Genomic DNA, 24,731 nt, shown 5'->3' on the forward strand with positions numbered 1-24,731 from the left:
AGTAGTTACCTTTCACAAACTGTTGCAGAGCATTTTGGGATTAAGGTGCCAGCTCAGTACAAGAACACATGCAGGAAAGACCAGTAGGTTTGCCTGACTTTCATCAGAAATCATTCTGAAGGTGAATATTTCCAAAGTATCAGACAACATGAACTGAAGGTTTAACTAAAGGCTTTTGCCAGGAGTATTGAGTAATCAGGAATTATTAGATCTGGAGGTTCCTTCCAAACCAAGTTTAAGCACCTCTGAACAAACTATCCTCCCTTAACTTGTCCATCTGTGAGACCATTATTTTATTTCCACATGTTCTGAAACAGTGAGTTCTACAGTTTAATTACCCATCATTAGTAAATGTACTTTTTCTGTTTAAAGTACCTCTATCAATCTCTTCACTGGAAGCAGCTGGCCAGCAGGCTGAACAGGAAGAAAAAAAAAGTTCTCAAGGTACTCAGCCCCAAAACCATCCCTGAATCATTTCTGTAGTTATCAGACAGACGCAGTATATTGGTGTGGATGGTATGGAAAAATTACTGCTAAGGACTTGTATCTATATCAAAATCCCAATCTGATTTAAAAGAGAACAATGCTTAAAGGCTGAATCCTCCAGTTTGATGCCTGGAATTCTTAGGACCCTTCCAAGAGAAGAGAAAATAACAAAGTATATTTCAAGTTGTTTACTTTTAAGTGTAGATTAAGTTCTATATGCACTCATATGTAACTTTCTACTCCTAGCTATTGAAAACCAAATAAACCTACATCCAAAAGAAAGCGTTTCTAACGGTAAAATAAACCCTCTTCAGGTATTAAGGTAGTGATCAGGGTGGTCATGTATTTCTACTGCTGTGTTTTCTTTAAGATAGCCACCAACCTCTGCTACACTGATGCTTTCTCAAAAGAGTTTCCAAAGTTGCATTTGGAGTGTCTTATACAGAAAGAGAAGTCATCAACAGAGGTTTAAGGGCTTCTACTGACAGATGTTCTTTCATGGAGGAATCCTTCTGCTCACACAGAAACAGTTGTTTCTCTTGTCGCAATTCATAGAATCATTAAGGCAGGAAGGGACCTTAAAGATCATCAAGTTCCAACCCTCCTGCCATGAGCAGGGAACCACCAGACCAGGTTGCACAAAACCTCATCCAACGTGGCCTTAAAAACCTCCAGGGATGGGGCGTCAACAAGCTCCCTGGGCAACCCATTCCAGTTCCTCACCACCCTTAGAGTGAAGCATTTCTTCCTAATATCTAACCTAAATCTCCCCTCTCTCAAGTTTAAAACCATTACCCCTTGTCCTATCACTATCATCTCTGAGGAAAAGCCCCTCCCCAGCTTTCCTGTAGGCCCCTTTCAAGTACTAGAAAGTGCTATAATTTCTCCTCAGAGCCTTCTCTTCTCTAGGCTGAACTGCCCCAACTCTCTCAGCCTGTCTTCATAGCAGAGGTGCTCCAGCCCTTTGATCATCTCGGTGGCCCTTCTCTGCACCCTCTCCAACAGGTCCATAACTGAGGATTTCATTCAGAAATAAATTCTCCTGGCAGACCAGAAAAACATCAAAGCATCACAATTGCAAAAAAACCCCAAAACCAACTTACGGGGGAATTCTCCTATCTTGTTTGTCAATGTGCTTCTTTCCCAGTAGTGAATGAGTATTAAAATGAATACGTAAGAAGCTGCATCACTAAGATCAACAGGAGAGTAGCCTTTTCAAATGAGAAGAACAATATTTGCATTTTGGTTTTGTTTGTGGTTTGTGTTTTTTTTTCAGGACAATGATTACCTACAGGTAGTCAACACAACCAACAGATACTTAGTAAATAAGTGGCCACACAGTAACAATGACTCAACTGTTCTGCTTAGTGCTCTTAGGAGTGGTTTATTCTGTCCTATCAGAAGAAGCAACACTGGTGTTCTAGAGACAACACAGGGAAACCCAGGCTTTTCTGATCTAGTTTCCTTATTAAAAAAGCTTCCTTGAAAAAACAAATTTAACAAGAGACTGACATGTACCTTGATCCTGAATATACTTAACTGGAATGTTCTACAACGAAGGTGGATGTAACATTCAAACTGCCTTGTTTCTTCTCTTACATTGTTTATTTGACTGTAGCATTATTTATGCAGAGATACCAAGATTGGCAATGCTGTGAACCTAGGGACACAACTCCCCTGTACAGTCAGTGGAGAAATACAGGACTTCAAACCACAGAGCAGAGAGTTGCCCTAAGCACATCAGTAAGGAACCAAGAGCACAAACAGAAATTGCTGCCCACAGAAGTTCCATTTCTAGACTTCATGCCTCCATCCAGTCCATCCTTCCCAGGCTCGAGGCCATCCACTTAAGATTTTTTTTTTTTTGAGGAATGCTTGTACTAGAGAAGAGCTCACAGTGTAGCAGAAGACAGCTACTGGAAATTCCGCATAAAAGCTTTTTTGTGTAAAAGCTCAGCAGTTAAGAAGAGGGGGCGCAGGCTTCAATTACCTTGTCAGCCTCAGAGCAGTTAGATTCCACAATGGGCTGAAGATCATCTGACCAGGGAATTTTAGAGTCATTCACTTCCATTTGCCTCAGCCTCTCTGCAGCTGCAATTCCACAGCAGCCCACATCAATCCCACCAGGGCCCTGCCTACTCTCTTGTACAAATAAGCTGTTCCAATGTGCCAAGCTGGCTGAGGACTAGTCTAACAAAAAGAAATAATGTGTGTTCGGCATGTGATGTTCTGAATCTTCTTGGAAAAGGCTATGAGGAGTGTTAGAGTCAGAGGCCTCACAAGCACCTATCTTGTCTCTCTGCTTCCACTGCCATTATCTCATCCTTCCTCCAGAACTTACCAGACTTCGTAAGACACTCAAGTTCCTAAAAGTCCAGAAAACTACTCCAGCAACAAAAAGACAAACATTTTTCAGAGATGGAGGGGTGGGGTGTGCTGGCAACAGTAAATAAGGATATTATGCTCCCAGGAGAGGAATGAAAAGCCTCCCTGGAGGACACGTGGACAGAAAAGAGAAACAATATAGATTTAAGTCTCTCTGGTGGCAGTAAGTCACTGCGCTAACCTAGATGCCCTCAGCAGAAACCATCACCTCAGGGAAGAATGGCTTTCAAAATTCTGCTTTGTTTACGCAGAAAGCAACTTAAACATCATAGTTAATTGGAAACAGACAAAGGAAGGGGATGCTGGAAATAGCAGCCCAAGCCTTCAAACATTAGCTTCTTTCTTCCCTGAAAGAGTGGCAGGTTTTGGGCTGAGCTGCAGAAGATCATTGCTGGAAGAAACAGAAAGATGACAGGATTCATATAACACCTAGGGTGAGGTTCCTCCATGCTTCTGAAACTAATCTGGACTTCCAGTAATGTTTTATTTAGAATTTCAGAATACAGCTACTGGAAACTGACATATCTCTCATTTTGCTGCCCATCGTTGGATCTTAATGCAAAAGAAGTCCCCATGCAGAGTTTCAGAGCAGGTTAAAAGTAGCATGATGTCTGAACAAAGCTTAATGAAGGCCTGAGGCTTCCTGCGCTCTAGAGTGTAACAAAAGGATGATGAGTTTGGGTAGGTACCCCAAAGACTGGGGCAGCAGCTGGGCTGTAAGTACCACAAACTCATCCTGACTTGGCAGACAGCCACACCTCTTCTTTCAGGAAGTGTGCCCTGCTGTCTGGAAGATTTCCCTGGTTTATGGGCTCTTGTTGATTCCATGACTGTTTATAACTGCTCCACACTCCTGACTGCCTTAGTTCCACCAGCTTGTGCATTTGTGTTAAGAGATACCCATACTCATGACAGTAACACCATGACAAGCTCCTGATACATAGTCTGGTTCTTACATACTCCCCTGAAAACTGGGAGATGCTCCTAAGATGGAGCCCTCTCAGCCTGGGGAGATGGGGATCCTGGACCCAGTTGCTACATGGCTGTTTAGCTGTTAAGTAAAAATCACCAGATGGGCTATTTTCAGTAATGTAATTTTTGATGCTGTGTTTAGTGCTTTGAATTCAGTGCATTCAAGCATTCTGGAGCACCTCTCTTATGAAGACAGGCTGAGTGAATTGGGGCTATTCAGCTTGGAGAAGAGAAGGCTTTGGGGAGACCTTAGAGCACCTTCCAGTTCCTGAAAGAGCTACAAGAAAGATGGGGATGGACTTTTTACAAGGGAAGGAATAAGAGGGAACAGTTCTAAACTGGAAGAGGGGAGATTTCAGTTAAGACGATAGCAATAAACTTTTGCTATAAGGATGGTGAGACACTAGAACAGGTTGCCCAGGGAAGCTGTGGCTGCCCCATCCCTGAAGTGTTAAAGGCCAGGCTGGATGGGGCTTGGAGCAACCTGATCTAGTGGGAGGTGTCCCTGCCCATGCAAGGGGGTTGATCTAGATGATCTTTAAGGTCCTTTCCAACCCAAACCATTCTATGATTCTATGATTATCAAATGAGATCTGTTTATTTTAAGGAGCTCTCCTACATTCTTCCCCCATCACTTCTGTGAGTGCTGCCTGTTCTCTGCTTGGATCTAAATTTTTCCAATTTTTACATAAAGTTTTATGCCTGCTTGCTCAGAGTAAGTTTCGTTACTAAATCTGTTTCTAAATTACTTTTTCTGCTCAAATATCCTGTCCAGCAATACTATGAACCATGCAAAACATGACATGCTAGACACTCAACTGTTACCCGAAACAAGGATTTTGCAGTTTATTAGTAATGTTCCAAGAGTTCCTATCAAAGCTTTCTACCCAATACACAGTGAACGTGTCAGTCCACGCTTGAATAATGGATTTGTCAAACAAGCACTAAAGCTGTAGATAAGCTACTTTCTTAGAAAAAGATTGACTTTGGCTAGAAGATAATGGGAAGAAGAGTTCAGATGGTCAGCTGAAGCTCCCCCAAAACATACTTTATCAGCATGTAAGTAGCCTGAAAGTCTATCAAATCTAACCACACATTTTTTACTCTTACATATGAAGAACTGGAAACTTGTTATTGGCCTCTTCTCTCACATAAAAGCCTGCTAGCTCTCAGCTGGGGAGATTTTACCTGCCTGAGTTGATGTGCTACTACACAGAACTTGTTGTTGACCATGGTGATTACTCTGAATTAAAAAACCCCCACCAATACTTTCTATGCACAGATATAATTCATCATCTTTGCTTTGAAATTAAGAGCTTCCAACACCAAAATATCTATCATAATGCTAAAATAAAAACTTCTGGGATTATTAAATTTCAGAAAAAATATTTTCATAACGCAAGGTTCGAGAAAATCATCAACTGCCAACTAAAAAGCTCATCCCACTCCATCAGGCACCATTCTCCTTCCAAAATTGTAAGACAGGATGTTTCAGCAAATTCTAAAATTTACTCATAATTGATTACATAAAATCTAAGTATTAATCCATTTATTTTCTCACACATTGTTACAGTATTATCAATACCATCACTCGTGGTCGATGTTCTCATCACTCTTTAGACTCAAGATTTAAAATAAAGAACAAAACACACATAAACAAACCAATACCCAAACAACAACCATGGCTGAATCCTCATGACAGGCCATTAGAAGGATGCCTCTCCTTAGGCTATGCCATAGATTATTCTCCTTCCAATCGTATTTCTTCCTACTTTAAAGAACTGGATTACTGATTTTTATTTTTGCAAATTATCTACTACACAGGCTCTGTGTAGGCATTCTCAAACCCACTTAGTATACTAAGGATGCTAGAAAAGAACAACACTTTCTGCCTTCACACAGTCTGGCGGGACAGAGTAAGATAAGGAAGGGATAGGAGAAAATTTTTTTCCCTCCTCAAACTAAACCTCCAGAACACTGGTTGCTATAGGTCCAAATAACACTCAAATGTACTTACCCAATCATCTCAACTACCTTACAAAAAAAACCCCACAAAAAACAACACAACAACTAACAACCCTGCAAAAAACCACAAACAAACCCAGTATTTGTTTTAAAGAGTAATGCTTTACAGAAATAATCATTCATCACTTCTGGGAGACAAAAGGGGGATTTAAGTTCAACTTGTCTTAGAGAGGACAAAAGGCAACTGAACTGAATTTTACTTTATTTGCCACCCATCAGGGTATTTTTAAGCCACTGGAAAAGAACAGATGCACACTGGAGTATTAAGATTCTTTCAGAAGGGATCCACTCCATTTGCACTGGAATAAAAAGTGGGACCTCAGCATTCTTGGCTTCTCTGAAAGCCTCTGGCATAGTAGGATGTGATTCAGTATTTTTTCAAGTGAGCAGAAACAGAAGACTGACCAAACTGTCCAGTTTGTTGTTTTTTTATTAGAAGTTCCCCGGAGTGCCAGTAAGTCACCCCTCACTACTGAGTTTGGGATTGTTGTTTTATTTGGGGCGGGAGGAATTTCTTTTGGGGCAGGGATGGGAGCAAAACCATCTTTTGGTTTTAAATAACCTTCTCACAAATTATTTCTGACTCCAGATCTTGCTCTTAGTACATATGTGGCACATATAAACTAATTAAGAGCTTACTACTGATTTGTATTGTTCTAAATAGGCAAGGTTAGATGAGGTTTCATTTACTGGCATCTGTCCCCTCCAGTATGTGCCACAACCTGAAGCTACATGAAATGTAACCAAACTATAATGTTTTTAAAGGCGTTTAAGACAACCTTTTTGATAGGCTTTGGGTTAAATTAAATATAATTATGCCTAGAGATAATGTGCAAAACAGATCCTTTCTAAATTTAAAGATCAGAGAGTTAAAATGAGAATATTAACCAGTGGTTTTCTCTCTGCTTTGTAATTGATGAAAAAATACTGTTTATCATAAAAAGTGCAGTAATTCAAACAACTGTGTGCACTATAAAATTTTTGCAACTTTCACAGCCTAAATGTTTTTCAATCATGAAACATGAAAATAAAGTAAACGCTTCTATTGTATAATTGCTATGAGCTAGAGAACTCTCTGTACCCTCTACTGACAAACACTACCAACAATTCTAAAATTAACAGTCACTTAATGCAAAGTTTAATTTTGTCTCATACACTTAACACTAAAACTAAACAACAAAATGAAACCACTTCCCTGTTAATGTGTCTTTTCCCCAAAACTCCTAGAAGAAAACAGTTTTTCATGTTAGAAGGCTTGATAAAACAATTGGTTATATTTTTTAAATTAGCTTTAAAACTAGATTAAATTTCAAAGATATGTTGATATTGAAATCCAAGGATTCAAGCTAGAGTTGACAGAATAAAGAACACGATGATCATTTAGGCACTATTTAAAGACTAGAGATTAACATTATCTAGATAAGAACTCTGAACCTGAAAAAATAAGGTAATGTTACTACAGCTTCAGTTACACAAAAATGTCTGAATCACAAGTTTGTAAGCCACCAAAAGGAAGGAAGCTGCTGAAATGAAGACAGAATCACCTATTCCACCTATCAAATACGCTCAAGATAACAACCAGCATGTGACTGGAACCAAACCACTCACTGTAGTAACAGGCCCATAGCAGGATGCCAAGTGTCACAAGGAGAGTCCCCCAAGGGCCTGCCCTAGGACCCATCCTGTTCCATACCTTTATCAGTGGCTGGAGGTAGTGTAGGCCACCTCTGTGCATTTGCAGATACTGCCAGAGATTGGGGTACTCAACAGCAGGGATGTCACTCAGAAGGACATACACAGACTAGAGGAGTGGGCCAGCAGGACCCTCATGAAATGCAACAAGGACAAATGTGAAGTCCTGCACTGCTGGACAGAGCACCCTCTGCATCAGTACAAGAAGTGACTGTCAGACTAGGGAGCAGCTCTGCTGAGAGGAACCTGGAGGTCTGGTGGACAATACATTGCTCTGAGCATCATGCTGGAGAAGATCATCTGATGACTCAAATGGATCTATGCTTTAAACACGAAGCAAACATATCTTCTTCAAAGCACACATCTATACTGGGGATCACATCAGGCCCAGGGACTGGCCCTTAGGCTTCATGTCATAGACTGAGCATATCCACTCCACAGTGCTTTACCACTGGACCTCCTCCTCACGGCTCCACGGGATCCCTCTTCTGGCCCCAAAGCAGGTTATAAGTTGGTTTGATTTCTGATGTAAGTGGTAAGTTTTTCAGTTAGAACATCCAAAATACTTAAAAAGCTCAGATGTAACCCAGTGTAAATCATTCCAATGCTTTCAGGGCTTTGTGATGGTATATACTCCATGCTCTCAGGTACAAGATGAGAGCACACGGAAGTGCTGAAGCTGCAGGAATTGTAGAACAGTCTTGACTGTGCAGCCTCCTGGCACTGGCCCCCTGCCTCACACTGTGCTTGCATGTCATCTCCTTAGACACCAGTTGGCACCAGTTAAAACAGTATCAGGACTGCAATAGCAGTTAGCTGTTGTGTTCACTCTGCAGTCTCATTTCACTAAGCAGTTCAGAAACATTAAAAAATACAAAACAAAACAAAAACCAACCCACACAAAAAACCAACAAAACACCAAGGACCATCTCTAAAGCATTCTACAAGGCTACAGCTAATCCTTTAAAAAAATATTTTTAAAACCCCCACTCTTTTCTGGTGAAATGACAATACACTGAACACATTCCATTCAGGAAAGGAAGACACAAAGTCTTAAAGCTACAGAAAAGCAACAAAATTCCCAGCAGTACAGATTCTTATTCCCAGTTTTAAAAATAACACACAGATACTTTCTGAAAGTCAAACCTTTAAATGAAATAGGATTCTTAAGTAACCTTTCAGGTTTTACTTTTAAACTGTGTCAATGATAACAATTAAAAGAGTAAACTTAACTCTTCCCTGTTGTGGGAACGGTCAAATGAGATTAGAAAGCAACACCTACTGTTTGTAAACACAAAACAGGGTTCGTTTTCTTCATTTCAGCTTAGTTGGTAACTATCTCAAAGTTCAGAAAACAAGAGTTTGAGAGATATTCCTGTTCTTCATTTTAGCTAAGATTTAGCACTTAGAAAATGTTGATTCTTCCTAAGCATCTGGCCTTTGAGTCAGTTCAATTCACTAACTGCAGGCAATGTTTCCCTCTTGCAATAAAAGAGTTACAAAACAAAAAAAATATACCTTGGCATTTCTTATATACCCATCTCAGTATAGAGGGGTTTGCTTTTAATTACATTTTGGTTTCAGCATTTTGAATTGAATTACAACCCAATTACAGCTTCACAGAAATCCTTAAAAACACAAATTACACCTGAACAGAATAAGGAATCTCAAAAAGAGCCATTTACATTACTTCAACAACACACAGCCTTCTTGCCAACTAAAGGTACTCAACATCATACAAAGGCCAAGTCAATGTAGCTTAATAGTTACTTACAAGCCTTCTTGGTGTGTAACTCCAGGATAACACTGAAAGTAATTACAATTTTGGACCAACTAAATTTTGATGGAAACAGATTATCTTGTGCCAATTTAACCAGAAATACCAGTAAGATGCAAGAATATCAATTCTATCAGAATGAAAGCTTTTAGAATTCAGTAGTATTTAATTTACCCTCAGAAAACAATGAAACATTGAGCAGGCCATCTACACAAGTGTTCCTGTTCTTGAACTGCTACACAATGAGTTCACCAAGATTTTAGGCTACATGGCTGTCCCTTGGACCTGTGCTGGCACCAATTGCACTGTAAGTCTGACACTTGCTTGTTTTGTAAGTCTGACACTTGCTTGTTTTCTCCGTAACAAAGGGTCTGCCTGAAAGCAGGAGCAGCACAGTTCATTAGGAGTCATCACAAAGAATTAGGAGTCAATGACAAAGACAAGAAGGCAAATCCTGCTCATCCTTCTTTGACTACCAGCAAATGGGAATTACTTGGGAGAATCATCAAACAGAAGAAAGATGAAGAAAGAGGGTTCATTCTTTCACTGAACTATCCAAAGCAATTCAGTTCATTGAGACAGCAGCTAACTAGAAGTGGGTACAAAGAAATACTTTCCACCTTCAGCACCCAGCCTCAGCAGCAGGTCCCATCCCAACAACAGGACTAGTGCTACCTCCATCTGCTTCTGGCTGCAAGAGCAGGTAGTCTTCCCAAACACTTCCTTCATCTCCAAATACATCTAACCACAAAACCAAAGATTTATGTCTTCAGTGAGTGAGTGAATTGCCTATTTTTATTTTTTTTTCTAACCAGACCTCCTTTCTTCCAGTTACAGCTTTAACTAGGAAATTCAAAAGACACCCATGAACGTTGACCTCTTTCTTCAAGGGTTACGTACTGTGAAACTACTAAGGAATGGAGCCTTAGCAATAATTACTGCAGTGGATAAACTCTTCTCTGTTCTCTTTCCATCAACAATTGAAGTTTTTGAAGTATCTGATGTACACTGGGGATTCTTAGCCACAAAGATATGCAATGTAAACAATATGGCAGTAAATACTCATTTTCTGTAGGATTAAGCCTAAATATGCTCTGCTGTTAGGCACCGTAGTCACAAACTGATTCTAAGAAAAAAACCTCCACCACCACACAGACGGTAGAGGGAAGAGAAGATAAGGTGCCACATAAAGTCACTGGCATCCAATAACACTCCTATTTCCACGTGGAAGTAACAGGAAATAAGATGTGCTGCATTTTAAGCACCAAGGCAACAAAAACACATTAAGATTTCATCACACAAGAACTTGGCTAAAAAATTAGCAATTTTCTTGATCTTTTTAAAGAGTTCTCATTTTCAGGAACATCAGATAGCTAACAGACCATGTATTCTACCAACCAGCTAGAGCAGACATTTGCATTAATCTGCTTTCTGTTAATTAACTGGTGGAAATGCATCTCCCTTTCACCAAGAAATCTCTTCCACAATCAGATTCTTTGTCAACCTCTATCTTTTTTACAGCCCATGTTACAATGATTATGATCCAGATTATTTCCCAAGGGTAAGCACCAAATCATCTAGGTCTCCAAATCTTTTGCACATTGTGTCCACTGCATTTGTCTGTGAATAAAGAAAATGTTACTACCATCCTTTAAGAGATCCAGACACTGTGAACTTCACAAAGATGATTTGAAATACAACTGTATTCTAATGGCAAAGAGAAACAAGCTACGGGAGTTGAAAGCTACACACTGCTAAAGCCAGAAGTATAAAAGGTTGGAAGACAGAATCGGTAAAAATGAAAAACACTGGAGTTACCATTATGTTTTTTCTCCTTTCCTAAAAGCTAATGATATGACAAAAACGAACCTCTACAGTTCAATGGCAGGGGAGGAAGATAGATTCTGTCTATCTTCATTTGCAAATAATCCAAAGCCATGATCAAAACAGTTTTGCCTGCAAATTCCAGAAAGGTGGGGGTAAAAGGAAATGGCATTCAAACACTCTCCATTAAAACCAGCTTACAGCTATTGCTCGTTATAGCAGTAATCACCTTCTTGCACTTCCATACAGCAGAAAACTGCTTTCCCCTCACACAAAACATCTCCCCCCACCAACTTACACAACATCCAGTATTGGAGGACAAGCTTTTTCTAGGAGGAAAGACTTGTCTGAAAGGTAGAACACAAATAAACCCATGACAGCAGCATTTCTCCAGAAACATTAGTCATGCAGGGTTTTATTCGACCTATACTTACATGTTCTAATATTGCATTAACACACAAATGCAGCTACTTCAGATAGCGCAGCAGATTCAGGGGTTGTAACTTGTTAAGTATTAACAGATTACATAGAATTAGTAACAGAATTCTCATCTGTAATCAACGTTATAACATCAACCTGGAGCTACGGAACTTTGTAAACTACAGAACATTTACATCCATGTCAACGTATACACGCTTGAAAGCAGTATTCAAGTAGGTTTACAAGTCCTGCTCTCAACAGCAACATCAAGAGACATGGGGCAACACCCACTAACAACACACTTCATACAGAAAAGTGTACACTCTTATAAAAAGAACCTTAAGCAGGGTTTTACTTTAAAAGCAGTACTAAGTCTAATGAGTTTTATTGCTGTGCCTGTGCAATAAAGTGATTAGAGTTCAAACACAATCATAGACAGCTTGCAGAGGATGTACCCTCAGAGACAATTTCACAAACAATACTCCTATACCTCTGGCAGGATTTTCAAGTGCTACCAAATTAAGAAAGGACAGTCAAAAATAACGTTACACTAGTAAAAGTGAATAAAAAAGTCTCAGCTCCCACCCTTTAATTCCTTCAGAACAACTAACCAGCTTCTGAAGCTGCAGTACTATCTTGGGCTTTACAGTTCTACTTTTTTCAGGTGGAAAAAAATAGACGTAAAAGATCATATTCCCTGGTAAAAACTGGTGTGAGATAGAAGGAAAAAAAATTAAAAAGCAAAGAATAAAACGTTTCCCATGCAGTGAAAATCCTAGTTCAACTACAAAGGTATCTGTCACATGCCATTTCCTTTAGCAGAATTACTCAGGATCTTCTGAGTAGCTTGAGAATGATCTAGCATTAGGAAATAAAGAGAGGACAAAGACTTTCCTGACGTTTTCCCTTCTACTTTGGTGATTTTTAGCGTTAATTGAGCCTTAAGTGATTTTAGCAAAAGTGGGTCTTGTCCCCTAGAAGAGACTTGAAGCTGCAGAACTATTTTGGTGATGGACTGCTCAGGTACCAAAGACGGAGCTGGTAGTTCAGAAGAGATGATGTTTTGGGACATAACGGAGTGTAACAGCACCAAAAGGAACCCTAAGATGTTAAAAACTACAGCACCCACAACAGAAGATTTTTATTAAAGATAATCCACTACTTCAACAACTCCCACATCTTCAGCTGCATAGGATATGTATTCTGAAACATACAGAAAACTATGAAAGTAGAGTGTCTCTGTTCCTGAAATTTCATCAAGTGTAATGCAGCAATCACGAAAACTGGAGGACACAAGAACAGACTTCCTTGGGGGAGTGGAGAACATGGACAGTATCTGAAGAGAAGTGTTCTTTGATGAACTTTGATGTTCTTTTTTTACTTTTTTTTTTTTATGTTCACCTACAACTTTGCCTCACCTACAGGAGAGGCAAAGGAACACATTAAATTGCTCCTAAATATTTTAATATTACTTCAGTATCTTCTGTTCTTTATCACATCAAAAATACATGGGTTTAGATAAGAAGCATATTAAAGGGCCCATGGAGAACCTCGACACGGGCACTTTGTTCTCATGTTTAGTTAATTCATCTCATTTTTTCAAATTAATATAAATGGCTGCAAACCGACACCCACTTTTATCCAACACAGATGCTCTTTTTCAAATATCTTAGTCAGAAAGGGGAAATATTTTCACTCCCTTAGCACAGTCTATTATATTCACTGGCAATTCCTATCCAACTGAAGTGCATTTACAGGATAGCAGCTCACAGAGAGCAAACTAAAATGCCCTCAACTGTAAGAGCGTTTCCACACACACCACGTAGAAAAGACCCACAATATTTTCACCTATTTAAAGAACCGGCTACATAAACAACTGCAGAAAATAGCTCCGTGTAAACATGAATTAATAAATACAGACAACCAACATCCCCACTCCCCAACACACATACTCAAGAGTAGATGGAGACTACATACTGGTGAAAAAAAAAACACAACACACCAAACCAGACATCTTTCACCTAAACTCTAGGATTTTTTTCAACCATTGCCAATATTATTTAATATATAGCCTGGGCAGACTTTTTTCAGACTGAAAGCTAAAATGGAAGCTACTTCTGATTATGTTGGAATCAATTGATCAGGTATGATTTCAAACCAAAACAAGTCACAGTAACGGGAAGAAACACCACTTAACAAAATGCCTGTACTTCGTGCTAAAAGCTTACATAATCTTTGAATTTTGATCGTAAAAACAAAAGCTTACTGTTGAATTAATTTCTTTTTAGACCTACACCAGGACTGCAGATACTCTAGAATTTTAGGTGAGCAGAAAATAGTTTAATAATTGTTAAATACCGGAACACTTAAGTGTGTAATACTGAATAACCACTAAACAATATCATTAACATGAGAAGCAGTCCGAACTGCAGCCAGTTTCCTGCTCATTTAGCAAAGATTAATTCCACCTTCACAGGCAAGAGAAACATTCATCTTGCCTTACCAGGAACAACCTGAGCAAGAAATGCTAAAGGAAAGAGGGCTTTTGTTGCTTAACCGTTCTTTTTAATAAGCAGGATAGGTAATGTCAACAAGATCGCTATTCTGTGCTCTAGGCAAAAGAATCTTAAGAGAAGGACGTGGAAGGGAGAAACAGACATGAAGAGCACATGGCACCGTGTCTTTCAGAAACTATCGGGGGGCGAGGGGGAGGTAAATAAGTTTCCCTAAAGAAAATATTCCTCGAGTAACTTAAAAACAAGGTGTTAGAAGAAGATGAAAGACACGTCTTCTACCGCAAGACAAAACTGCGAGAAGAATTGGTGTTTTGTTTCAAGAGAGGAATAAATGATGTACCTAATAAGAAAAAAAAAAAAGCCATCAACAAAACCAAAAACACACAACACCTCTGCCTGTCCTTAACCTGCTCTGTCCTTTCCCAAGTTAAAAGAGAAAGGGTTTTTTTGTTGTTTATTTCTGGCAGCGCTCGCCATTTCACAGCACACTTAGCGCACACGGAACTGATCGATACCGCTACAGACACAAGACTAGACTACCCATTTACTAACCACAAGAAAACGTCCTGTTCAGCAAAATCCTGTACATTATAACACCGAGATTTTAAAGGCATTGTTATACGGATCTCACTGCTGCCTTGCACTGGAGAACGGAGCACTTTACCAGCTCTCAAACTGATACACGACTACACCTGTGCAGACCGTGCAGGAAATCTAAGAATTGTCTCCAAACCTACACAGACCAACAGGCACATTCGAAGCTTGAGTAGAAAATGCCAGGCTTGCCATGTAAACCAACACCAGATCCGACACAGAGCTCAGAACAGGGTTTTTTGTGACACTGATAGGAGTTTCCAGCAGCAACGCACCAACAGTTCTCCCAACCACTGGTTGCTTCCATAACCATTTTCCTCCTAGAGAAGCGTGGGAAACTCCTCACACCTCCCTGGCTTCTCAGGACCCAAGAGCTGGCGTTTGAAACCCAACTTCTGCCGTTTTGAAGGAAAAAAAGGAGTAGGTTTTTTTTTGTTTGTTTGTTTTTTCCACTACTAGGCAGTGACGTGTTGAGTAGCAAAATACAAATTCTTGCTTAGAACCGGAAAGTTTGCCTTTTCAACCTAATCCGGTGCAAACATCTGCACATGCACACACCCCTCACTATCATTAAAGGACGGGCTAATGCTTTCAGAGCAGCACCTATTCTAGGCTAATGAGGCATTAATGAAGGCTGCCATTCACCAGTGAATGGGCCGGAATAAGAGATTTAACTGAAGTTAGGAGTATTCTTATTTAAAGTAACACCGTGAACCACCACTAACTGCATTACCAGACTACTGTACGTGACACTAGGTGGTTACGACTCCACATTTGTTCCAGACAATTGATCCGGAATCCAAGCGCTGCACGTGTTTCAGGTGCTCACGTTAGAACATCTTGAAGAAAAACGATGGAAACAGCTCCTGCCTTTACAGTCACCGCCACCCCCAAACATTTGCCCTCTGAAAAAAAGACTTCTCGTCGTTCATACTAATCGACAAGACTTGCCTCAAGCTTTCAAGTGCTGAGCTCAAAGCCTCACGTTTAAGCGACAAAACCATGAACATCCACTTACCTGAAGAACAAGAGATAAGAAAAACAGCGAACGCCAACTTAGTAGCAGCTCCCATTTTCCAACGCTGTTAAAACATTTAAGTGAGTTTAAGTATCCAGTTTCCTAGGTCCTGCAAGCTGGAAAGTCTCCCTTCTTGCTGAATCGTTACAAAGCAGTCTATCGCAACGTTTCTGCAGCAGATAAATGTTCATAAAACAGTAAAATCAGGTTTCTTTAGACACTGACGACCTCCCTCCGGCTTTCTAGCGCGAATCCAGGTTGAGGGATGGATCTATTTGGAACGGTGTTTCAACACACAGGTGTCATTTGGCTTCTGTACAAACGGTGGCAATATTTAATTCATAGAAGTATGCTACGAATCCACTTAAAAAAACAGAAACAAAAACAAAACACAGTCCGCAATTAAGCCGCTGGACACGACGAAGTCTCTGAGGACACTCCAACTTTGCTTTTCCACATCAAGCTCCTTGAAGCATCCCTCGTGGGTGCTGAGGGTCGGGGACTCGTATCGTGATCAGTAAAGACGATGTTTTTGTCCCGGCTCCTCTTATACAACACGTAGTGTTTGGGAAAAAAGCAGCTCCATTTCAGTCTCGCACCTCAAAAGCCTTCGGGTGAAGGGAGGCAGTTTTGTCCGTTTCTTTGATGAAAACTACCTTAAAATAAACGAAAGCCCCCAGCTACACGTGGGCAACACTTCGGTTTGTTGTTTTTTTTGTTGTTGTTGGCTTTGTTATTATGTTTTTTAAATAACGCTGAGGGATTTAGCGTAACCCAGAAGAGGAAAAAGGGGAGAAACAAGTCCGATAACAAACCTTCGGGCTTCCCGGAAAGTGGAAAAATCTCAGTCAGCGAGAGCCGCACATCTCCCCTTCTCCCCTCGGTCCTTCTCCCGGGCCGTGCAACACCCGCACTCCCGAATCCCAGCAAGATTTCAAATTCTTCTACGAGATTTCCATCCCCTCCCCCCCCACCCAAGAGGCTATATTTGGTATTTAAACACTGAAGAGCGACTGAAAGGAGAAGAAAAGGGGGGGGGAAAAAAAAAAAAGGCAAGCAGTATCCAGCCGCTGGGGAGAGGAGGGTGATATATTCTTGGGAGGCAAATCCTTCTTCCTCTCCTGAGTGCCCGTGCTTCCTTCCCGGAGGATTCAGCTGCTGGGGAAGGGAGGAGGCGAGCGCGGGGAGGATGCGGCGGCCGCCTCCGTGGCTGGCTCGGCCGGCAGGTCCCTTCCTGCCGGGGGGAAGCAGCCCCTGCGCCTTCTGCCCGAGGCACCCTCCTCTTCCCGGCTCCTCTCCCGGCTCCTCACCGGCACATCTCTCCCTCTCGCCTCACCTCCGGCAGCCGCTCAAACGGAGAGCCGAGGCAGCCCCGTTTCCCCCCCGCCCCACCACCACCACCACCACCCGCCTCTTCCCCCTCCCTCCCCAATCCAGGTCTTGCCTTTTTTTTTTTGTTTCCTTTTTTTTTTTTTTTTCTTTTTTTCCTTTTGAGAGAAAGGAGTAAGAAGCGGCCGGGGTGGGAAGGAAAAGCCTGCCGAGCTCCCGCCGCCTTCCCCTGCCGCCTCCCGCACCGCGCACCAGGCGGGCCCCGGCCAGAGGGGAGAAACCCCCTGGGCACCCTCTCCCCTAACTCTGACCCCGGCTCACTCCCGGCTCCGAGGAAGCCGCCGCTGAACGCAACTCTCTCGTCTCCCGGGCGGCGGAGGCAACGCGGCCGAGACCAACTTTGTCCCTCCAGGAGTGCAGCTGGAGGGTTGGCGAGAAGAAAAGGCCGAGCCCGGGGTTCTTCTCGGGGCGGCGGCGGCGGCGGCAGCCGTCTCTAGAGCCTCTCGAGTCCCGCTGGCAGCTCGGAACAGCCCTCCGTACCCTGCTGCGGCTGCTGCTCCCCTGTGGTAATTTCATAGCTACCCATTCACTCGGGTGGCGTGGAGAACGGACCCAAGATGGCGGCGCCCGGGCGATTGTTTTTGTTTCCTCTCCTCCTCCTTCCCCTCCCCCCCCCCCCCCCCCCCCCCCAACCCGCCTTCCCCACCCGCCCGGCAGCCCCGCGCGCGCCCCCGTGATTGACAGCCGCCCTGCCCACTCACGGCCCAGCGCCGGCCGCCTGGCCCCGCCCACCCCCCCCCACCCCTTCCCCACGAGGGGGGCGGGGCGAGGCGGCCGCTGCCAGGGGCGGGCGGCGCGCGCTCCCTCCGCCCCTACCTGCCCGCGCCGCGCGCGCCCCCGCCTCCCCCCCCGCACACTCCCCCCCCCCCCCTCCCGCACCTCCGCGCGTCCCCGCCCGCCCTTTTGGGCGCGGCCCCCGCGCGTCCCCGCCGCTCTGCCCCGCAGCGTGTCCTGCCCGCCTGTGCGGAGCCGAGGGCTGCGGGGGGCTGCGGAGGGCTGGGGAGAGGGGGGGGGGGGGGTGTTGGTGTTGCGTGTCGCCCCCCCCGCCTCGGCGGCACGCGGGGGAGGCGCTGCGAGGCGCCCGCCCCGAGGAAGGGGCCGGCAGGTGTGAGGGACCTGCCCGCTCCGCCCGGCCCCGCCGGCGCTGGAGGAAGAGGAGGAGGAGGAGAAGCCGGCGCCTCTCGCTGCCACCCCCCCCGCGCCTGTTCCATCCCCCTCGGCGGGGCTCGCGGCCGGTGTGCGGGAGCCGCGCTGCGGGGCCGCCGCCCCTGCGCGGGTGCCGGGGGCTGCCAGGTGCCAGGACGCTGTGAGACCTGCCGCGAAGCCGCCAGGTGCTGCCGGCGGGGTCACCGGCTGCTTCCCGGGCCCTTTCCTTCCCCCTTGCTCCTCCAGCCTGGAATGCCACCGCTACTCCCGGGAGCCCTGGGAGGCGGCGGGGCCCGCGGTGCTCCCCGCGGTGGGCACGTTCCTCAGGGCGATCCCTGCGGCCGCCACGACATCCCCAACCTGTCTCACAGCCTGCGTTTTCCGGCGCTGTCACGCCAGGGTGCAGTACCTTAACAGGTGGTTGTACCCACAGAGCACACCGGGTGCGGGTAACGCTGTTGGCACAGGTCGCCCTGCTCACCTGGCCGGCTGCCCTGCCTGCCGCTGGCGGCTTGCTCAGCCTCCCTCCGGATCACAGCTCCTCCCCGCGCGGTTTGGCCTTTGGCTGCCGCAGACCCCGGCCTTGCAGGATCCCTTTGCAGGGAAGGAGCCTTTAGAAGCTCCCGAGACCGGCACCGCGCTGTGGGGCTTCATGTGCCGCGCAAGACTCTGCTCCGGAGAGTGGGTGTAAAGCAGCACACCTGCTCGGTTTTGGAACAGAAGAGGGAGAGAGCAGGAAAGATGAGTAATTTCTAGTGCTCTCGCCTTTTGGGGAAGATGAGTGTATTTGGGGTACTTCTTGCCGCTCAAGGCAAAACATGCTGGTGCTGAAATTACCCCTCTTAAGGACAGCAGTTCTCCTCCTTTGTGAGTTAGGTGGCACTCCCCACACTTTCTGTAAAACTGGTACCATGGAAGACATGTCTCTCAGATCTAGAGATCAATGCAGGAAAGCATAAGGGCCTTAATACTGGCCTTTAATTTCTGTATTTTTATAAAAGGCAGTGTTTGCATAAGGAAGGAGTACCGAGTTCTCTGAAAACTGCTATTGTTCACTAACCATAGACACACACTGAGTGGTTCCTACATTCCCAATACCTTCTTCTTCATGCTGCTTGATGCTACAGCCTGAGTTTCTTGGTAATGTAAATACTAGGTAGAAGGGATATTATGTATGTTTCACATATGTGGATATACAGCCAAGTCAAAGCTGAGTAACTTCACCAAGCTCTCTGAGCTGTGCTAATTCACTGAAGAGCAGAGGCATTCAAGCACTGGACCTGGTCAGCCACCACTAGCAGCTGCGTTCAGACATGAAGATCCTTCAGTCTGTTTATCTCAAGGTGTCTGCTGGAATTCTTAATCAGGGTTCAGGCATCCTTGGTGTTTCTCTGCTGTGTTCAGACACTTAGCAACACTAAATTCATCCACTGACCGTGTGTTTGATTATTTCAAACATCCCAAAGGTATGGCATTGTGTGCATCTAGAAGCATAAAGACATGTGGCAACACTTTTTATACCATCTTTTATCCACCTATTTCAGAATGATTTACAAGCATTAACTAATGTAAGTATTACAACACTCCTACTTAATCTGTAGTTTTTAATATTCTTCAATAGCAGAATATTTAAACGTGACCTGTTCTGCAGGTTGTGTTTTCACTTGGCTCAGCTTCTTCAAAATGCTCATCATGTTGCCACATGAGTAGGAAATTATAGCTAAAAATATTGCTATTGTATGTGTGCATGTGAATATATACATGTACTTCCCATTGTAGGTATTTGGCTTGGTTTTTAACCATCAGACTGTAACTATGGTCCATATTTGTATTTTACCAATTATTTGTAATAAAAGTAGAATAATACGTCATCTATGTAACACCATTTGCATGAATGTCATAGTAAGGAGGTGTCTCTTACACAAGTAGGTTATTATTCTTAAGCATGGGTGGTTTTTGGTTTGCAGGATCCCTTTAGCAGAGTAAAGCCTTCTGGCCATCCAGTAAACATTACAGAAACTGGAATAGTGTAGGGTTGGTCTTGGCACTCACGTGTTTATCAGGGCCAGAGGAATCACAAATGAAGTATATCTTCCTCTCTTCTCCTTCCCAGGTTCGAGGCCTAATGGCAAGTGGAAGGTGAATTGGGATGACTGCTGGGAACAAGGACCAGGGAGCCCCTTTGGACGTGAACACCACTCCAGAAGCATTAGGCAGTTTTCAGCCCCACTGGAGCTGCTCATAGGGCTTACATCCTTTGCAGGGCTGCCTCATGTAGGGTATGAAGAGAAACAAATAAGGAGGGCTACAAATATGCTCATTTTTGGTGTGCAAACAATCAAAAGCAGTTTTGTTGCATGGACGCAGCACCATGATGTTATTTTGGTTGTGTCACTGCAAGCACGAAACCAGCAGAGCCAGCTGTAGCTGCACTGGGGATTTGCTCCCATCTAATTACATTTGTTCTTTGGTGCACAGATTGTACAGACCTTCTCAAAAATTGCCTACCATTTTTGTCAAGTACTTGATGCAAAATGCTTTAAGGGCCTTGGGCTTCCTCTAGGCTGTTGCTTTTATTGCTAGTAAAAGGATGAGTTTTATCCCAGGTAGACAGATTAAATGTCAACACAGTTGCTGTCTCCTCTTTCTTTTTAAACGTCTCTTTGTATGCCTTTCTCATGTGAATTTTGGGGGTGTTTCCCTTTCCTACCTTTCGGCTTTTCCTTTCTATTTTCCATTCCTCTTAAGCTCCAGACCTTTTTTTTCCCCTCTTCTAAGATCAATCTGTCTATGTATTTTTAATGAATCATTTGCTGTGATATATGAGCACTGAAGATACGGTATCAGGGACTTATGCATCTGCAGAGAGCTTCTGTGCAGAAGCAGCAGCAGCAAGATGAAGTGGATGTGATCTTAGTTTCATTCCTTTGTTCATGTGGGATGGTACTTTGCCTGGAGGCAGCACAAATATAACTTTCCTTCTAGGGAATAATGAGAAGAATTAACAATCAGCAATGTCTCATTTTTCTCTTAGGGGCACTGCTAGGAATAGAGGATTTCAGCTGTGCCTTGGCTGTTTCCACCCTTAGCACTGAATCAATGCTGTTTATGCAGAAATAGGACTATAGGTAAGAACCAATTGTGCAAGACTCATTCATAGTGTCTGTACAAGCATTTTTAAATGTAGAGTGGGAAACATGGGGTTTATAATATCAGGAGGAACAGTGGTCATGGGGGAATAGGGCTGATGGTTGGACTTGATGATCTTGAAGGTCTTTTCCAACCTTAATGATTCTATGATTATCTCATTAATCTTTCCTCGTGGTATAAATAATTCTCCTTTTGAAACTGAATTAAGGAAGGACCAGGTTCAGACACTGACCTTACATGACTGAAACAGAAGTGACCAAAACAACAACACATTAATTTCTCTGTCTTGGGGACCTCCTTCTTACCAGCCACCTTAACTTTCCATCCTGTGGGAAAAGGTGTAGATACTGAAGGACAACCTACATTTATTTTTTTTTTTTTAATAAATGGGCAAATATCTCCCTTATTGTTATTTTCCATTTCATATGGGTATGCATAACTTATATGTAACTCAGGATATTTAAAAAAAGGGTTTAATACAAACTTTCAGTTTTAGTGCACTGGACAGATCAATAAAATTTCAACAAATTATCCATTATTTTGCTTTTTTTTTTTTCACTCTGTTCCAAAACTATTGAGGTACTTTACAGTTATATGGATGACACAGCTTTAAAGCACAGAAAAATGTAACATTAATCAACATTTTAAATGCTGATGAACTGAAAGGACATCAAAATCTTACTTCTAGTATCCTTTAGGATTGGGTCAGCATATACCTCCATCAAAATTTTCTCTTTTTGTTCTTGTAATCAAACTTATAAACTTTATATGCAGTTGTGGAATCTGACTGATATCCATAAAGACAAAGTAAAATGGGTGCTGAAATCATACCCCTATTTTGGGTTCAGGTATTCTGGTGTTTGGCTAAAGTATCCTCATTTTAGTCACCCGAGCAGTTCAAATAATTACAAATGAATAGGATTTCGCCTGTATTGTGTCACACAAAGCTCTCTCTCTAGTGAGTTTGTGTGTGTGACAAATTCCTTTCAAATGTAATCAGACAGGGCCTGCAGACCCACACCAAGATGAATGTTTACCTGCTTCCACTTTGAAACAAACACACAGACACAACATTTTACAGGAACGAACACTTACCCAGTCTCCATCAAGTCATTTTCATTACAGGCTACATTTACACCCATGATTATTTTTCTCTTTTGATCTGCTATCCAGACTTGTTTTCTTAAAATACTTGTGTAGAGATTAAAAAAATATATAAAAAATCTAACCTATTTCCTTGGAGGACAGAGTGTTGTTTCTTTCTAGGATTTGCACTGTCTTGTCAGAAAAGATCATCCAAACAGAGCTTCCTGTTGCTTTCAGACACTGCATTGTCTCTTAGAGGCAGCTTGTTGTGTCACAAATTTTTATTACTGTGGCATTTATAATGTAAGATTTCATACATATTTCATGGTAAATTTTCTAAATATTGTACTATAGTCCTCATTTATGCTGTACAGTCCTTTTCCTGAAGTGCCACGAGGGGTCCAAGATGAATTTTTAAAATCCTGATCTGTACTATGAAAACAAGGTTCTTCAGGTCTGTGTAGAGATTTTCTTCCCAGAATATAATATGGTAATTTATAGGCCTCTTGATAAATAAACTATGTTTGTCACAGAAAGCAAAAACACTGTAATATTTTCCCCATTATTTTTGATGGTTTCTTAAAATGTGTGACAAGTGTTTTCTTCTCCTACAGTGTCCTGACAATAATAGACTGTAAAGGATGTATCTTTCCCACTTACTTAGCAAATCTTTGCATGTATAGATATTGGTTGATAAAAAATTACATATTTTAGACTAATAATTTTTAATTAGTCATAGGAAATAGGAAGGCAAAGTGGCCAAGTAGGGAGAGCTTGTCAGATACTTAGAATATTACATTAGATCATATGATTTTCGGTTCTTTGGAAACAAGGAAAATACTTGAATAGATGTAATTATTTATGATGTCATTCAAAATACACTAGGAACTTCTTGTAATGATTGGAGAGTGGGACCAGGAGAGCTGGCTGATTTCCTAAGCTGTGCTGTGTGGTTACAGAGTTCAGTCACAAATTGCATATAGGCGTTATGTTCTGGTAAACAGTATTAGAGGAGCACAAGGAAGTCAAACACACTGTCACAGACAATGCTGCAAGTGAATATAATACATCTTGTTTTTTTCATAAAGTAGACATTTTATCAAAGGTGTACCTGAATCTTCCTTATTTCCTAGTATCAGAATCAATTCATGGGAGCCTGATGAAAAGCATAGTGTCAGGAATACCACATAGGTTCTGGAGAAAATTAGGCCTCTTTTGCTCACTGAATCAAAAAGAAATACTTAGAAAAGTGCACCACAGGGGTGGGGAACTTTAAGAGACTGAGCTTCTTACCAGAGCTGTGATGTGCAGTTTGGATTCAAGATTTAGCAACAAGCTGCATGCAGTGTTTTCTAAAATAACTGACAACAGAGCTTGTCCTTTGAGTTTTCATTTCAGCCCCAACTCATAGAATCATGGAATGGTTTGGGTTGGAAGGGACCTCAAAGATCATCAGGTTCCAACCCCCCTGCATGGGCAGGGACACCTCCCACCAGCCCAGGTTGCTCCAAGCCCCATCCAACCTGCCCTTCAACACTGCCAGGGATGGGGCAGCCACAGCTTCTCTGGGCAACCTGGGCCAGTGCCTTCCTACTCTCTTGGTGAAGAATTTCTTCTTGATGTCTAAACTAAATCTTCCCTCTTTCATTTTAAAATCATTATCCCTTGTCCTATCACTGCCCTCTCTGGTGAAAAGCCCCTCCCCAGCTTTCCTGGAGCCCCTTCAGGCACTGGAAGGTGCTCTCAGGTCTCCCTGGAGCCTTCTCTTCTCCAGGCTGAACACCCCAACTCTCCCAGCCTGTCTCCACAGCAGAGCTGCTCCAGCCCTCAGATCATCTTGATGGCCCTTCTCTGGATTCTTTCCAACAGCTCCATGTCTTTCTTGTGCTGAGGACACCAGAACTGAACACAGTATTCCAGGTGGGGTCTCACCAGAGCTGAGCACAGGGGCAGAATCACCTGGCTGGCCCTGCTGGCCACACTTGAGTCTGTACATCAGAGAGGTCCTGTTGTCCCACTTTATTCACTTAAAACCTCAGTAAGTGTAACATTCTTGGGAATATTATTTGATTCAGCTCCATGTCAGAAACAATATGAGTGCTGGGGATGAAGGACAAGTGCCTTTTTTTTTTTTTTGGACAACACAGAACTTAATAATAAAAAAACAATAATGGGAGTTGGACTTTTTGAACATTCAGGTGGATTGGAGAATACCGGAACTCAAACATTAGTTACTGGTTTTGCTAAAATG

General features: G+C 42.9%; 1 protein-coding gene across 2 annotated transcripts in view; it reads right to left on the reverse strand.

The window, feature by feature from the left end:
• Positions 1–17,105, reverse strand: part of ACVR2A (activin A receptor type 2A) — a 62,926-nt gene extending 45,821 nt beyond the window's left edge. For both annotated transcript variants that reach the window (XM_051623531.1, XM_051623530.1), the window contains exon 1: positions 15,710–17,105. In XM_051623531.1, the coding sequence (XP_051479491.1) occupies positions 15,710–15,764 (55 nt within the window). In that variant the 5' untranslated portion in view covers positions 15,765–17,105. The remainder of the gene's footprint in view (positions 1–15,709) is intronic.
• Between the last annotated feature and the right edge of the window lie 7,626 nt (positions 17,106–24,731).

The sequence above is a fragment of the Apus apus genome, chromosome 6 (genome assembly GCF_020740795.1).
Source record: "Apus apus isolate bApuApu2 chromosome 6, bApuApu2.pri.cur, whole genome shotgun sequence".
Lineage (NCBI taxonomy): Eukaryota > Metazoa > Chordata > Aves > Apodiformes > Apodidae > Apus > Apus apus.